This window comes from Mobula hypostoma, chromosome 23, assembly GCF_963921235.1.
Source record: "Mobula hypostoma chromosome 23, sMobHyp1.1, whole genome shotgun sequence".
Classification (NCBI taxonomy): domain Eukaryota; kingdom Metazoa; phylum Chordata; class Chondrichthyes; order Myliobatiformes; family Myliobatidae; genus Mobula; species Mobula hypostoma.
In genome coordinates this window covers 3,205,528-3,221,813 of record NC_086119.1, presented here as the reverse complement: position 1 = coordinate 3,221,813, position 16,286 = coordinate 3,205,528, and the positions used below count along the sequence as shown (strand labels likewise).

Here is a 16,286-nt window from a genome sequence, read left to right as displayed (position 1 = left end):
TTCTAGCTGAAAATATTGTAATAGTTAGACAGTTTAATGGTTTCAAATTTTCCATGCAAGAAAAAAATTAAATCCAAACCAATTTCAAACTTTGCTCAAATGGTGGCATTTGTACTTCAAAATGAATAGTTTTGCGACCTTGCACAGTTGATGGACATTGGGGGAACCTTTCTTGTGTCTAGTGCGGACTGTGAGCGAGGTTTTAGCCGAATGAATCAACTCAAAAACAAGCTGAGAAACCATTTAGGTGAATGTTATTTGGATATGTTAATGAGAATCAAAAGCTATCAATTGGATGGAAGTTCTACTAGTCTAGATAGAGTTTACAAAGAATGGGTAAATGCCAAAGACAGGAGAGAGAAAAAAAACTGAGTGACTTAAATATGATAAAAATTAAATAACTCCAACCTGATGGCATGAACATTGACTTCTCTAACTTCCGTTAATGCCCCCCCTCCCCTTCGTACCCCATCCCTTATTTATTTTTTATTATTTTGATTTTTTTTCTTTCCCTTTTTTTCCCCCTCTCTTCTTTCTCCCTCCGTCCCTCTCACTATAACTCCTTGCCCATCCTCTAGGTTTCCCTTCCCCCTTTCTTTCTCCCTGGGCCTCCTGTCCCATGATCCTCTCATATCCCTTTCGCCAATCACTTGTCCAGCTCTTGGCTCCATCCCTCCCCCTCCTGTCTTCTCCTATCATTTTGGATCTCCCCCTCCCCCTCCCACTTTAAAATCTCTTACTCACTCTTCCTTCAGTCAGTCCTGACGAAGGGTCTCGGCCCGAAATGTCGACTGTACCTCTTCCTAGAGATGCTGCCTGGCCAGCTGCGTTCACCAGCATTTTTTGTGTGTGTGACTTAAATATGTATGATATTTTGTTGTTATTCTGTGCAGTTTTATGTCAAATATTTTGTAAACCTACATAAACTGTCCCATGTGTGCATTCAGTGCGCACATATTTTTGTCACAAGAAAAAAATTTGCACAACATAAGATTTTTGCGCACACTGACAACTAAAAATTAGAGAGAACGTTGATTAAAAACTATAAATTACAGTAAGTCATTTCTGATTTTACACACATGATGGAAGGTCACAAGTCAATGGCAGACATCCCACCTCTCCCGCAAGTTCCGGGAGTCTCCCGCAGATTAACACTGGCTCCCTGATGCCCGCAAATTATATACAATATCACGGAAATCTTTTTCTGAGAGGGGGGGGAGGGGGGAGGGGGGGGGGGGAGAGGGGGGAGAGGGGGGAGAGGGGGGAGAGGGGGGAGAGGGGGGAGAGGGGGGGAGGGGGGAGGGGGGGGAGGGGGGAGGGGGGGGGGGGGGGAGAGGGGGGGGGGGGGGGGGGGGGAGGGGGGGAGAGGGGGGGAGAGGGGGGAGAGGGGGGGAGAGGGGGGGGGATTGCAGAGTGTTCCAAAAAATATATATATATCGTACATCACCCCAGACCTCCCTAAAGTGCACCCCTGCTTAATAGGGGTCAAAATAATGACAGTGTTGCTGGCTGCACTGTTTGCAACAGTGACTTTTCTATTGTCCATGGTGGGTTAAGACTGTACAAGACATGTTGAGGTGAGGAGTTTAACAGGTGTCATTCATTCATTAGCATAGCTAACGTTATTTAAACTAGCTGGCTAGCTGCTAAGGAGCTACTCTATTGCAGACATCCCACCTATCCCGGAAGTTCCGGGAGTCTCCCGCAAATTGATGGTGCTACCTCCCTGAAATGAGTTTTTGTAGGGTGGGATGTCTGCAATGGTCACACCACAATCTATAGATTCCCTTTCAGTGACCCTGACTCCTGTTCTCAGAATTATTCATTTGCAGTTTTGTCTTCTTTCTCACATTGGTCGTTTGTGCATCTTTGTCCATGTTTAGTTTTTCATGAATTCTATTTTATTTCTTTCTGTCCCTGTAAATGCAAAGCCCTCCCCACTATTGACACTGCCACAGGAAAGCAGCACCCAGCACCAGCACCCGGGCCACGCTGTCTTCTCACTGCTGCCACCAGGGAGGTGGGACAGGATCCTCAGGTCCCACACCGCCAGGTTCAGGAACAGTAACTATCCCTCAGCCATCAGGCTTCTGAACTTGTGTGGATAACTTCACCCACAACTCTCAACCGATTCTACAACTACACACTCACTTATAAAGGTCTTTACAACTCAATATTATTTATATTTGCAGTTTGTCTTTTGCACATTGGTTGTTTGTCAGTCTTTGTTTATACAGTTTTTCTTCTAAGTTCTATTGTATTTCTTCATTCTCCTGTAAATGCCCACAGGGAAATTAATTGCAAGGTAAAATAGGCACTTTGATAATAAATATTTTGAACTCTCCCCCTCCCCCAATGCATGTACTTCTATGCCCACCGTTTCTCTTTCTAGAGTAAAGAGAGAGAGGGTTAGATTGAACTTGCAGAAGGTTCAGGGATCAGCATAACATAACGGGCCGAAGGGTCTGTATTGTTCCACACATTTACCAGGGCTGCCCCGGGCCCGCCCGTGGCCGCTTACTCCACTGCTTGTTTGAAAGCTCCAGCCGTTCACAGGTTGACCCAGGTTACTCTGACTGCAGACTGGCAGAGTGGGAAACAGCTTCTACCCCAGGCCGTGAGACTACTGAACTCCGTCACCACCCAGGACTCATCGCGTAGGAAGCACCAGTAGCGTTACACTGTTTACTTTTTAACTGGTGTCGTAAATGCATCTCATGCGTGCGTTCATTCGTTTACTTGGAGATACGACGCAGGACAGACCCAATGAGCTGCACCACCCAGAAACCACCATTTCACCCCAACCTCACCACAGGATAGTTACAGTGACCAATTAACTTTCCAACTGGTAAGTCTTTGGATTGGTGGAGGAAACCAGAGCACCCGGAGGAAACCCCTGCAGTTCACAGGGAGAACGTAAGCTCCTTACGAGTGGGGCAGGAATTAAACTAACAACTCTGGAATGTCTGGAGCTGCAATCGTGTCACACCAAGTGCCACACTGAGAGCGAGCTCAGAATCTTCAGCAATATACTTTACCATTTGTCATCTTATTCCCACAACCAATCGACTCACTTTCAGGGACACTTCATCTCGTTCTCGATATTTATTGCATATTTATTTACTATTATTTTCTTTTGTGTTGGCACAGTCTGTTGTACTTGCACACTGCTTATCCACCCTGTTTCTACAGACTTTCATTGATTATGTCCACAAGAAAGTGAATCCCAAGGTGTAAGTGGTGATGTGTTCTTCCATAATAAATTTACTTTCAACCTTGATGACTTTGTTGTGTAAACAACAGGAATTCTGCAGATGCTGGAAATTCAAGCAACACACATCAAAGTTGCTGGTGAACGCAGCAGGCCAAGCAGCATCTATAGGAAGAGGTACAGTCGATGTTTCAGGCCAAGACCCTTCGTCAGGACTAACTGAAGGAAGAGTGAGTAAGGGATTTGAAAGCTGGAGGGGGAGGGGGAGATGCAAAATGATAGGAGAAGACAGGAGGGGGAGGGATGGAGCCGAGAGCTGGACAGGTGATAGGCAAAAGGGGATACGAGAGGATCATGGGACAGGAGGCCTAGGGAGAAAGACGGGGGGGGGGGTGACCCAGAGGATGGGCAAGAGGTATATTCAGAGGGACAGAGGGAGAAAAAGGAGAGTGAGAGAAAGAATGTGTGCATAAAAAGGAGTAACAGCTGGGGTACGAGGGGGAGGTGGGGCCTAGCGGAAGTTAGAGAAGTCAATGTTCATGCCATCAGGTTGGAGGCTACCCAGACGGAATATAAGGTGTTGTTCCTCCAACCTGAGTGTGGCTTCATCTTTACAGTAGAGGAGGCCGTGGATAGACATGTCAGAATGGGAATGGGATGTGGAATTAAAATGTGTGGCCACTGGAAGATCCTGCTTTCTCTGGCGGACAGAGCGTAGATGTTCAGCAAAGCGGTCTCCCAGTCTGCGTCGGGTCTCACCAATATATAAAAGGCCACATCGGGAGCACCGGACGCAGTATATCACCCCAGTCGACTCACAGGTGAAGTGATGCCTCACTTGGAAGGACTGTTTGGGGCCCTGAATGGTGGTAAGGGAGGAAGTGTAAGGGCATGTGTAGCACTTGTTCCGCTTACACGGATAAGTGCCAGGAGGGAGATCAGTGGCCAGAGAAAGCAGGATCTCCCAGTGGCCACACATTTTAATTCCACATCCCATTCCCATTCTGACATGTCTATCCACGGCCTCCTCTACTGTAAAGATGAAGCCACACTCAGGTTGGAGGAACAACACCTTATATTCCGTCTGGGTAGCCTCCAACCTGATGGCATGAACATCGACTTCTCTAACTTCCGCTAAGGCCCCACCTCCCCCTCGTACCCCATCTGTTACTCATTTTTATGCACACATTCTTTCTCTCACTCTCCTTTTTCTCCCTCTGTCCCTCTGAATATACCTCTTGCCCATCCTCTGGGTCACCCCCCCCCGTCTTTCTTCCCGGACCTCCTGTCCCATGATCCTCTCGTATCCCCTTTTGCCTATCACCTGTCCAGCTCTCGGCTCTATCCCTCCCCCTCCTGTCTTCTCCTATCATTTTGCATCTCCCCCTCCAGCTTTCAAATCCCTTACTCACTCTTCCTTCAGTTAGTCCTGACGAAGGGTCTTGGCCTGAAACGTCGACTGCGCCTCTTCCTATAGATGCTGCTTGGCCTGCTGCGTTCACCAGCAACTTTGACTTTGTTGTGTCCAGGTTACAGGCCCCTGATCTGGAGGGAGGACGTTTCTCTCATGGTCTGGTCCGTGAAGTCCATATTCCGGTTCACAGTCCGGTCCGTGGACTCAGGACTCCGGGTCTTCCGGCTATCCCTTGTTTTGGTTGAGTTAATCACAGGCACCTGATTCCCATCTTGGGGCTTGGAATATAAGTAGCCTTGGGGTTGAGTGTGGGCTGTTGGTTTGTCTTGTCAAGATCCCCTGGGAGCAACCTGCCGGTGGAAGACTAGAGCGGCCACTTGCCATCTTTAGGCCACGTTGGGGAACCATCCCCTCATGGAGCCTTGCTGTCAGTAGTCAGGGCTGTCTTTGTGGTATGGATTTGGCCGTTTCCTGGGCCAGCTGAGTGGCTGTCAGCCACTCTGAGCTAGGAAGTGTGACGAGAATACACATAGATTAAGATGTTTGCTGGCCTGGGCTAGCATCAGTGACATCAGCAGTTGGTCTGCCACCTGTCCTCAGGAGAAGGAGAGATAAGGAACAATGGAGCAGCATTTGGAGGTGTTAATGAAGGAGCCATCAGTCTGGGTATTGTCAAGATCGGCTCCCCCTTTGAACCCTGAACTGTGAAGTGATGGACAGGCGATCTGGAGATGTGTAATGAAGGGACGGGAGAGAGAGCTGTCTAAAGCGGCTCCCCCTTTGAACCCTGAACTGTTTGAAGTGATGGACAGGCGGTACCCCAGCAGGGGGATAAAAAGGGACAGGTTCGCTAAGGCAGACACACACGACACCCCGAGGTAACGAGACCCTGGAAGCGGTGCCCCCCCCCCACCGCAAGTGGCGGGAGTCGTTTGGAAGGCTGGTTGCGGAACCAAGCCTTAGACGCACAGGGTGGAAAGGTACGATCAGCGGGAACCCGGTGTGTCCCCGCCCTTGCTTGGGGTGCCAGGTTCACTGCAGAGGATCGACCGCATCTGGAGGAGGGGTCACAGTCGGTGACCGCAGGTGACATCACAAAGGACCCGCCCGGAAAGCTGCTTTGTGAGCAATATCGCCGGTCTGTGAGTGGAAGCCGTTTCGAATGATCAGTCGTTCTCTCTCTTCCCCCCCTACATTGTCCATCGCCATGGCAACGATTACAGTGAACTGAACTACAAAATTGACTGAACTTTGTGTCACTTTGAAACTGGTCATTTATCCCTAGACAACGATAGAGCTTGATTGATCCTATTATCTTAATTCTGTGCACATGTGTGTTTATCATTGCTGAACTGTTGCATTTATTATCCTTTCAATTACTGTGTTGCTTGTTTCTTTAATAAAACTTTCTTAGATCTAGTAATCCAGACTCCAACTGAGTGATCCATTTCTGCTGGTTTGGCAACCCAGTTACGGGGTACGTAACAGTAGGGATCTGGCTGTTTCCGTAGCCAGCTGAGGTTGCTGGCTGTAACTGTGACTCAGAGCAACCCTGAAGCAGAGATGGAACTGTGTTGTTTTTCAGTGTTTGTCTCTTCTTGTCCTCGCCTCTGTGGGGTAAGTCAGGCTGTTCTGCCGTTGCCCTGCAGGGGGATCTGTTGTCTTGGCCTCTGTTGGGCAAGTCTGGCTGTTCTGCTGTTACCTGTCCCACCTTGGCGTGGAGCTAAAAGTTGAGTCCCGGCTCTATGTCTATATACTACCCTGTCTTGTATTAGTGTCATGTTAAAGATGAGTCCTGGCTTTTTGATGGATAAGTCCTGACTCTATGTTGATGTACAGTTCCCAGTCTGTCTCTGAGCTCCAGCCTCCGAGTTATCAGCCTCAAGACCCCAGCCTCAAGCCCCAAGAGCCACGACCCCAGCCACGTCCTGTCCTGCAGCCATGACATGTCCTTGCTTGGTTCTGGGGTCCGAGCCCGAGGCAAGACCCAGGTTCTGGGTCCTGGGTCTCTGGCTCGGACTCCAAGCACGAGCTCCTAGTTCATAGTTCCTTGTCTGCGTTCCCTGTCTAGTCCATGTCCTGGCCCTAGTCTGCGTTCTTGTCCCTGCTCCTTGTCTGTATCCTGTCACGTCCCTACTCTAGTCAAATCCTGTTCCTTGTACTTCAGTGTCTGTGTCTTGCATTTGGGTCCGTTCCCAACGCCCCCATTGTGACAGTTTCGGTCTGTGGTATGCATGTGTACAGTTGAATGACGATAAGCGTGAACTTGATTGCAGTTTCTCCTCATCTCAGTCGCTTTTATACCGCTTTCTTAACCTGCCTGGCACCTTCAAAAGCTCAGTCACGTCCACTCCCCTCAGCTTCTAACCCCGCGATTACACTGCCCTTCCCCCACAACTCCAGCTCGCTGCTCCGGTCGGGATTAAATTTCACCCTGGAGGTACCCAGCCCTCCCACAAGGACACCTTCACCTCCACCTCCATAACAAGTGCAGTAGAGTCAGGCTGACATCACTGGAGTGCTGATTCAGAGACCAATGCAGTCCCCCTGTGGTCGCCAGGGACACAAACACCACAGTAAACAAACCGTGAATGAACCAAAGTCATTCCCAGCAGCAGCAAAGAACAAATGTCTTGTTATCACTGAATCGCAGAGTCTAAATCCTCATTTGTCTTGTACTTTGGCTTCATGTTGCATATGTTCAGACCATAAGATTTCGGAGCAGAATTCAATCAGTTGGTGCATCGAGTCTGCTCCATTGCCCTCTCAGCCCCAGCCTCCTGCCTTCTCCCTGTATCCCTTCGTGCTCTGATCAATCAAGAATCTATCAACCTCTGCCTTAAATACACATAAAGACTTGGCCTCCACACCTGCCTTTGGCAAAGAATTCCACAGATTCACCACTCTCTGGCTGAAGAAATTCCTCCTCATCTGTTCTCAAAGGACATCCCTCTATTCTGAGGCTGTGCCCTCTGGTCCTAGACTCCCCCACTATAAGAAACATCCTCTCCACACCCACTCTATCGAGGCCTTTCAACATTTGATTGGTTTCAATGAGGGCAGCTCTCATTCTTCTGAATTGCAGCAGGAACAGGCCCAGGGCCATCAAACACTCCTGATGTGACAAACCTCTCAATCCCAGTATCATCTTTGTGAACCTCCAGAACCCTCTCCAATGTCAGCACGTCCCTTCTCAGATAACAAGTCCAGAACTGCTCACGACACTCCAGGTGTGGTCTGACTGGGGCCTGACAGCGCCTCAGCATCACAGATTTGCTTTTATATTTTTACATAATCACATTTGTGAGATTGTTCAATTAATTTTCTGTAATTGCACACCCATCTGTATTTTCTAGCAGTTTCTCTGCAGCCCAGTTTAACCTGACCGTCTGGTAGGCTGTCTCATTCAATGGAATGTCTCTTAACTATCTCGTTTGTTATAAAACCACAACTACTAGGGCCTTTCCTTTCATTCCCTCGCTTCACCCTCTCCCTACAGTGGTGATGGTTATTGTTTAATGAATGCAACAGGTGTCACCACAGCTGCCTCATTCTTGACTTCCAAAGAACCTTCTAGATCCCGTCTCCAGACCCAGCACAGCTGACTGGAGCCCAGATGGGACACACAGCCGGCTTTGCTCATTGCAGCAAAACGTCACCCTGTGACAACACACTAACGCTCGGGGAAAGGACGACAACCCCCACCCTGCAGGAAGAGTGGACTGGAGGGAAGTTCTATTCTCCAATAAATGCCATTTATTGATTTTGGAGTCGGTAGAAAGCTTTGCACAACACTGTGGGTTGTAGGGCCTGTGGGGAGATTGGGTCGGGGGCAGGAAGAGAGGGGCTGAAAGAGTCATGAACACAAGACCCCAACTACCAGTGACTCCCTCCCCACACCGGGTCTGCCCATATCCTTCATTACTTGCCCCGTTCCAACCCCATGTCCCCTGATTACGTGCACTCAGACAGCAGGGGGAGGGAGGGAGGGAATGGGCTCTTCATCTGATGCCACGCAGAAGCAGCTCCTAAAAACACCCACTCCCCACCCCCCTCACTTTTGTTAGCAGTAATCATTACTGGATGGGCGAGATAGGTGGAGACAGTATTACTGAGTGGGGGGGTAACTGGTGCGGGCAGGTGGGGGTGTTACGTGCAGGGCCTACAGACTGAAGTAGACCTCAACACCCTCCCTCCCACCCCATTCAGGTACACCAGAAGCAGACAGTCTTGTGCCTCAGCCAACAATCTCCTCCCTCACCCCCCCCCACCAAGAATCTGCAGCCTCCCTGCCCGATGATTATCTGTGTGCTGTGAGAAGCTCGGTGCCAGCCTGCCACCCTCCCCCACACGGCTTCCTGCTTAACTCAGGCACATCGGAGCTCAGTCTTTAACCCTGTCACAGCGGCAGTGTCCCACTGGTAATTTAACAAGATCACAGACGTGTCCGAATCTCCAATCTGAACCTACTCACCCCTCCCACACAATTAACCCCTAGATCGATCACAAAAACACCAGCCCACAGGGCATAGGAGCAGAATGAGGCCATTCAGCCCATCGTATCTGCTGTCATTACATCATGGCTGATTCATTACCCCTCTCAACCCCGTTCTCCTGCCTTCTCCCTGTAACCATTGACACTTTGTCTGATCAATGACGCTCTGTCTAATCAAGAACCCATCAACCTCTGCTTGAAGTATACCCAATCATTTGGCCTCCACAGCTGCCTGTGGCAATGAATTCCACAAATTCACCACCCTCTGGCAAAAGAAATCCCTCCTCATCTCTGTTCTAAATGGATGTCCTTGTATGCAGAGGCTGTGCCCTCTGGTCCTAGACTCTACTAATACTATATAGGAAACATCCTCTCCACATCCACTGTTTCGGCCTTTCAATCTTTGATAGGTTTCAATTAGATCCCCCTCTCCCCATTCTTCTAAACTCCAGTGAATTCAGGGCCAGAGACATCAAATGCTCCTCATACATTAACTCTTTCATTCCTGAAATAATTCTTACGAGCCTCTTCTGGACCGTCTCCAATGCCAGCACATCTCTTCCTAGACAAGGGGCCCAAAACTGCTCACAATGCTCCAAGTGTAGCCTGACCAGTGTCTTATAAAGCCTCAGCATTACATCCTTGCTTTTGTATTCTAGTGCTCTCGAAGTGAATGCTCACATTGCCATTGGCTTCCTTACTGCAACTTAACCTTTAGGGAATCTGGCATGAGGGCTCCCAGGTCCCTTTACACCTCAGATATTTGAACTTACTTCCTGTTCAGAACATAATCGATGCTCTTATTCCTGCTATCTACAGAGCCCCCTCACCCCACGGTGAGACAACAATCTGCTCCCAAACTATTCTGAGATATCTGCAGCGTTGCCTTCCCACTCAGGATCCCGGTTCCTGCACTAGAATTCCATTCCCTGTGAATCCTTTGAACAGGAGTTCCCAACACTTATGCCATCGAACAATACCATGAAGTAGAGGGTGCAAGGACCCCAGATCGGGAACCCCACTTTGAACTGATTGGATTCACTGGGAAATTTACAAGACAGAGAGTCAGGGATGAACTTAATTTGCCAAATACATTTGCGTGTTAGGAATTTGCTGTGGTGTGGGGGTCAGAGTGTGACCCAACACAACAACATTCAACAATTTTATAGAATAAAGAATTACCTAAAATAAAGTTACAGGTTAAAGAATGGATGTGGAATAAAATGTACAGAAATATCAGCATGTACAGTATAAACAGGGTTTAAAGTGTTCGCTGTGCAACGACGGGGTTAATCGAGGGGGTGGGGGGGCCTAGCTAAAGCTGCTGATCAGATTAACTGCCTTGGGGGAAAACGTTTAAGGTGGTGTGAAGTTTTTTTTTGCTTTAATTGCCTTATAGCACTTTCCAGAAGGGATATTTTGGAAGAGGCAGTTTGCTGGGTAGGTATTGTCCATGGTGGCGTATTAACAGGAATAACATCCAGAAAAATCAGCCAGTCTAGCACCAAAATCATAAGGGTGCTAGATTATTCCAAAGTTGACAGCACGACCATTTTGCAGACTTGGCCAGCTCTCAGAGCTGGGAAGGATTTTGTCAAGGACAGTGAATCGAGAATTTACCAGTTCCTGCTCTACCTGGAGCGGTGACTCTCACTACAAACAACCAGATGGCTTCGAAGCTGTGATCTTTGCAATTTTCTCAGGAAATAGTAGGTGAAGTTATGAAGCCAGTGTTCTGGGCAGAGTCTGGAGGAAAATGAAGCAGTGAGCTGGGCCAGCAGGGAGGGCAGAGGCCTCTGCCAGGGTGAGGACAGTCGACAGCTACGAAGGAGTCACTGCCCCCAAGCACATCTCTCAAAGGACCAGCCCCGAGCAGCTTCACTCACACAGTACAGCAGCCAAGCTCCCGCTGGCACTCAACACTCAAGGCACTGTAATGCAGAGTTAATGCAATTGCTTCACAGCATCAGCGAGAACAGTTCAATTCCCGCCACTGCCCTGAAGGAGTTTGTGCGTTCTCCAGTGAATAAGTGGGTTTCTGTGCGTGCTCTGGTTTCCTCCCAGGGGTTAGGGTTGTGAGCTACTCTGACATCAGAAGCGTGGTAACCCCAGCACACTCCTTGCTGATCAGACTCAAACAACCATTTCACTCACCGTTTCAACATACATGTGACAACATTTAGATTGGGTTTGAAGAACGTTTAGAACTGTCTGCTGACTTGGACTGGTGACCTCTGGCAATGCTCTGAGACATGGCAGGAATTCTTCTCTCCAAGGAAAGATTTGGCTCCTTTTAACACGTGTCCCTGTGGCAAACCACTTTGTCATGATGGAGAGGTCCAAGAATTCCTGAGAGCGATTCCGTCCGGAGCTTAGCTCCTGGGCAGGGTTACCCATTAAGGTCAGACAACGAGCGATCCACCCACGATCTCATCGGTGGAGCTGGCGGAAAATGGTGGCAAAGGCTACAGCAGTGAAGGGTACCTGGTTGTCTTGTATTCCATGCCCTGGACCCTAACCCCGAACGGTCAAGGACCGAGTGGGGGCTATCTGTACATCAGCCTCCTCATGTTAAACAAAATTATGCACAGGCATTCTCCACAAAGGGAATAACCCCTGAAAGAACATCACACTCGACTCGCGCGATCGCACTACAATGGTACACAGCAAGCTCCCACAAACTTGCTTCAACTGCAGCCTGCCTACAGCATAACAACTAGTTTCAGAAACTCCCTTTTCACACCACCTTAGTTCAGAGGGCAGACACAACTCTACCAGTGCCTCAGTGGTTTATTGAGCAGGTACAGTACTAGGTCTTGGGGTCTACCCCTGTAGATCACTCAAAGCTGTCACACAAGTTGACAGGGCGATGAAGGCGTTTGGTGTGTTGGCCTTCTTTAGTCAGGGGGTAGAGTTCTAGAGCCACCGGGTAACATTGTAAAACCCTGGGTCAGATGGCACTTGCAATACTGTGATCAGTGCTGGGCGCATTGTTATAGGAAGGATGGGGAAGCTTTGGAGAGAGTGCAGAGGAGATTTACCAGGATGCTGCCTGAGAGCGTGTCTTATGAGGTCAGGTTGAGTGAGAAAGAGGTTTTCTCTTTGGGGTGAAGGAGGGTGAGCCCGACTTGATAGAAACTTACAAGATAAGAGGCACGGATCAAGGGGACCTTTACCCAGGGTAGAAATGACTAATGCCACGGGGCATAATGTCTGGAGGAAAGTAGAGGGGGGTGTTAGGGGAGGAGGAAAGGGGAAGAGGGGGACGGGGCCGCTTGTCACCTCACCTGTCGAAGGCTCCGCAGCAGCTGCGCCGCTTCCTGCTGCCTCCCCTGCTTGGCCAGGCTCACCAAGTCCTGGATCAGGCCGACCCGCCGCTGGTAGGGGGCCGGGGGTCCGCTCCTGCTCCGCCGCTCCTCCGCCTTCAATCCGACGGTCGAGGGGAGGTCGCCCCCACCGGGGTCCGGCGGCTTCATCCTGAGGTCAGCGGCGTGGGCCGGGCCCGCTGCCCCCCTCCCCTTCGTCTGCTTGCCTCCCATGGCCGAATAGCCGTCAAAGTCCCGCGCAAACTTCACATCAGTGTGACGGGGGCCGCTACGCCGAGGCCCCGGAATCCCCCGGACTCACCGCCTCAGTCCCGACACGGGCGCCGCCCGACCCCCGGCGGGAGGCATCGAGGCCGGGGCGACCTCTCCCCCAAGCCCCGACCCCGGCCTGGGGCGGCGGGAGTAGAGGTCAGAGGAGGGAGACCGGCCTCGGTCCCAGGCCACTGTCCGCTCACTACTCCGGTCAAAGCGGTCAGAGTTCGGCTCCGGCTCCGGGTTCTCCGCCCCTGGCGCTCGGCTTGGGCACCGGGTCTGCCCCTCCGTGTCCCGCCGCTGCCTTGGCTCCGTGCGCCGGTTCTCCGCCGCTGGGGCACCGGTCTCCTCCCGTGTCCCGGCTGCGCTCCGGGCGCCGCTTCCCGCCCTTAGCTCAGCTCCGCTCCGCTCCCGATCGGCTGCTCCTTAAAGGCGAGAGGCCGCCTTCTGCAGCGATTTAAATTCGGCCACAATGAGAAACGGCGCCCGTACCCTTGAGCCGGGGCGGGGTTAGCATCGCTTAACCCTTGGTGGGTACAGTCCGGGTGGAGGCGGCCGCTCCGGCACCGGGGTTAGGGGTCAGCCCTGCCGTCTCACAGCACGGCAAGATCCCAGCATCACTGCGGGCCAGTGAGGGGGGTCGTCTGTGGTCGGGACTTGGGAGGAACTCCCGAACCCTTTGCTGGGGCCCTGACCACAGCATCTCGGGACGCTCCTCCCTCAGTCCCAGAGCGCGGCGCTCCCTCGGACTGATCCTCCCACAGTCCCAGGGCGCGGCGCTCCCTCGGACTGATCCTCCCACAGTCCCAGAGCGCGGCGCTCCCTCGGACTGATCCTCCCACAGTCCCAGGGCGCGGCGCTCCCTCAGACTGATCCTCCCACAGTGCCAGGGCGCGGCGCTCCCTCAGAATGCTCCTCCCACAGTTTAATTAATCCGTCCGAATTACACTAACCCTGTATAGCCAGGGTCAGGGGTGCAAGTTCCGCTTGGTCCAGAGGTGAAAGCCCGGAGGTCGAAGACTGAAGGCAGCGAATCTAAAGGTACGAGCCCGAAGGCTGAAGTGAGGAGGTCAGAGACCCGATATCTGCATATCTGAGAGTCCGGTGGCGGCCTGTCCTGAGACTGGAGACCTGTGTGAGTGTGTGTCTGTGTGTGTGTAGTTATATGTATGTGTGTCTGTGTGTGTGTGTGTGTATGGTTGCATTGTATGTATATGTTTATGTGTGTGTGTGTGTGTGTGTGTGCATGTATATGTGTGTGTGTGTAATTATATGTATGTGTGTGTGTCTGTGTAGTTATATGTATGTGTGTGTGTGTGTAATTATATGTATGTGTGTGTGTCTGTGTGTGTGTGTGTAGTTATATGTATGTGTGTGTGTGTGTAATTATATGTATGTGTGTGTGTCTGTGTGTGTGTGTGTAGTTATATGTATGTGTGTGTGTGTGTAATTATATGTATGTGTGTGTGTGTGTAGTTATATGTATGTGTGTGTGTGTAATTATATGTATGTGTGTGTATGGTTGTATTGTATGTATATGTTTATGTGTGTGTGTGTAGTTATGTGTGTGTGTGTCTGTGTAGTTATATGTGTGTGTGTGTCTCTGTGTGTGTGTGTGTGTAGTTATATGTATGTGTGTGTGTGTGTGTGTGCCTGTATATGCAGATGACTGTGCTCTTGTGGCCCATACTCCAGAGGATCTTCAGACTGTCCTTGCTGTGGCGGTGAGAGCGTACAGCAGGATGGGGCTGACTGTCAATACCACCAAGACAGAAGTGGTTTGCCAGTGTCCCACCCACTCTACCTGCCTTCACTGTTGGTGATGAAAAGCTGTCAGTAGTGCCATCTTTCAAATATCTGGGGAGCATTCTCTCTGAGGATAGCGGCATTGACAACGACATCCGCATTAAACAGGCATCAGCTGCCTTTGGGAGACTTAGCGTAGAGTCTTTCAGAACAGGAGCCTTCGCCCCTCCACAAAGGTCGCCATATACCAAGCAGTCTGTGTCACCACCCTCCTTTATAGCTGTGAAGCTTGGGTAACCTACAGCCATCACATCAAGTCCTTGGAGCGCTTCCACAAGCTGCCTCCAGCACATCCTGGGAATTACCTGGCGTGAGCAGGTGCCTCACACCGAAATACTTGTAAAGACCAACTGCAGGAGTATTGAGGCCATGATCACCCAGCGTCAGCTGCAGTGGCTGGGGCACGTGATAAAGATGCCCCCATGTCGGCTACCCCGCAGAGTGTTATACGGCCAGCTACATCATGGTCGGCGCTCAGCTGGAGGGCTGAAGAAGTGCTATAAGGATCAGTTGAAGAATGCTTTAAGGAAGTCCAAGATCAGACCCGAGGACCTGGAGGAGGTTGCTGCTGACCGTACCACTTGGCGACAGCTGTGTAGGGACGGGGTTCGTATTCTGGAGATGGAAAGAACAACCAGAAGACAGCAGAAGAGAGCCAAGAGAATTGCAGCCATGGTTGCCACCATTGCTATATGTACATGTCCCACCTGCAATAGAGCTTGTGGGTCCAGGATAGGACTGTACAGTCATCAAAGATCTCACCGGTAAAGGAGTGAATGTTGTCATCGGATTTCGATGGACAACCGAAGAAGAAATGTGTCTGTGTGTCTGTGTGTGTGTGTGTCTGTGTGTGTGTCTGTATGTCTGTGTGTGTGTGTGTCTGTGTGTGTGTCTGTGTGTGTGTCTGTGTCTGTGTGTGTGTGTGTCTGTATGTGTGTGCGTGTGTGTGTCTGTGTGTGTGTCTGTGTGTCTGTATGTGTGTGTGTGTGTGTCTGTGTGTGTGTGTGTGTGTGTCTGTGTGTGTGTCTGTATGTGTGTCTGTGTGTGTGTCTGTGTGTGTGTCTGTGTGTCTGTGTGTGTGTCTGTATGTGTGTCTGTGTGTCTGTATGTGTGTGTGTGTGTGTCTGTGTGTGTGTGTGTCTGTGTCTGTGTGTGTGTCTGTGTGTGTGTCTGTGTGTCTGTGTGTGTGTGTGTCTGTGTGTGTGTCTGTGTGTGTGTCTGTGTGTCTGTATGTGTGTGTGTGTGTGTCTGTATGTGTGTGTGTGTGTGTGTGTCTGTGTGTGTGTGTCTGTGTCTGTGTGTGTGTGTGTGTCTGTGTGTGTGTCTGTGTGTCTGTGTCTGTGTGTGTGTGTGTGTGTGTCTGTGTGTGTGTGTGTCTGTGTGTCTGTGTGTGTGTCTGTGTGTGTGTCTGTGTGTCTGTATGTGTGTCTGTGTGTGTGTGTGTGTGTGTGTCTGTGTGTCTGTCTGTGTGTGTGTGTGTGTGTGTGTGTCTGTGTGTCTGTGTGTGTGTGTGTGTGGTGGCTGCCCCGGCCTGTGCGTCAGCCGCAGGCATTCTCCATGAAGGGTATGTACCCCAGCAACGCATTTCACCACATGCGATTAATAAACCTAAATCCGAATGTGGACTCCAATCTTAACAGAACAATTTAGCATCGCCCAGAAACAAAAATTTCCCATGGACCCAGATTAGAGTGATGTGCGGACAGGAAATATGGATTTATTTTCAATGGAATTTTACGCTTTCCTACCGGATAATTAAGGAAATGGATTTTATGATTTGTG

The 16,286-nt window shown here is 50.4% G+C and overlaps 1 protein-coding gene across 1 annotated transcript in view; it reads right to left on the bottom strand.

Annotated features, from left to right (window-relative positions):
• Positions 1–13,232, bottom strand: part of lrrc75a (leucine rich repeat containing 75A) — a 50,220-nt gene extending 36,988 nt beyond the window's left edge. The window contains exon 1 of the mRNA XM_063031938.1: positions 12,408–13,232. Coding sequence (XP_062888008.1) covers positions 12,408–12,659 — 252 coding nt within the window. The 5' untranslated portion in view covers positions 12,660–13,232. The remainder of the gene's footprint in view (positions 1–12,407) is intronic.
• Between the last annotated feature and the right edge of the window lie 3,054 nt (positions 13,233–16,286).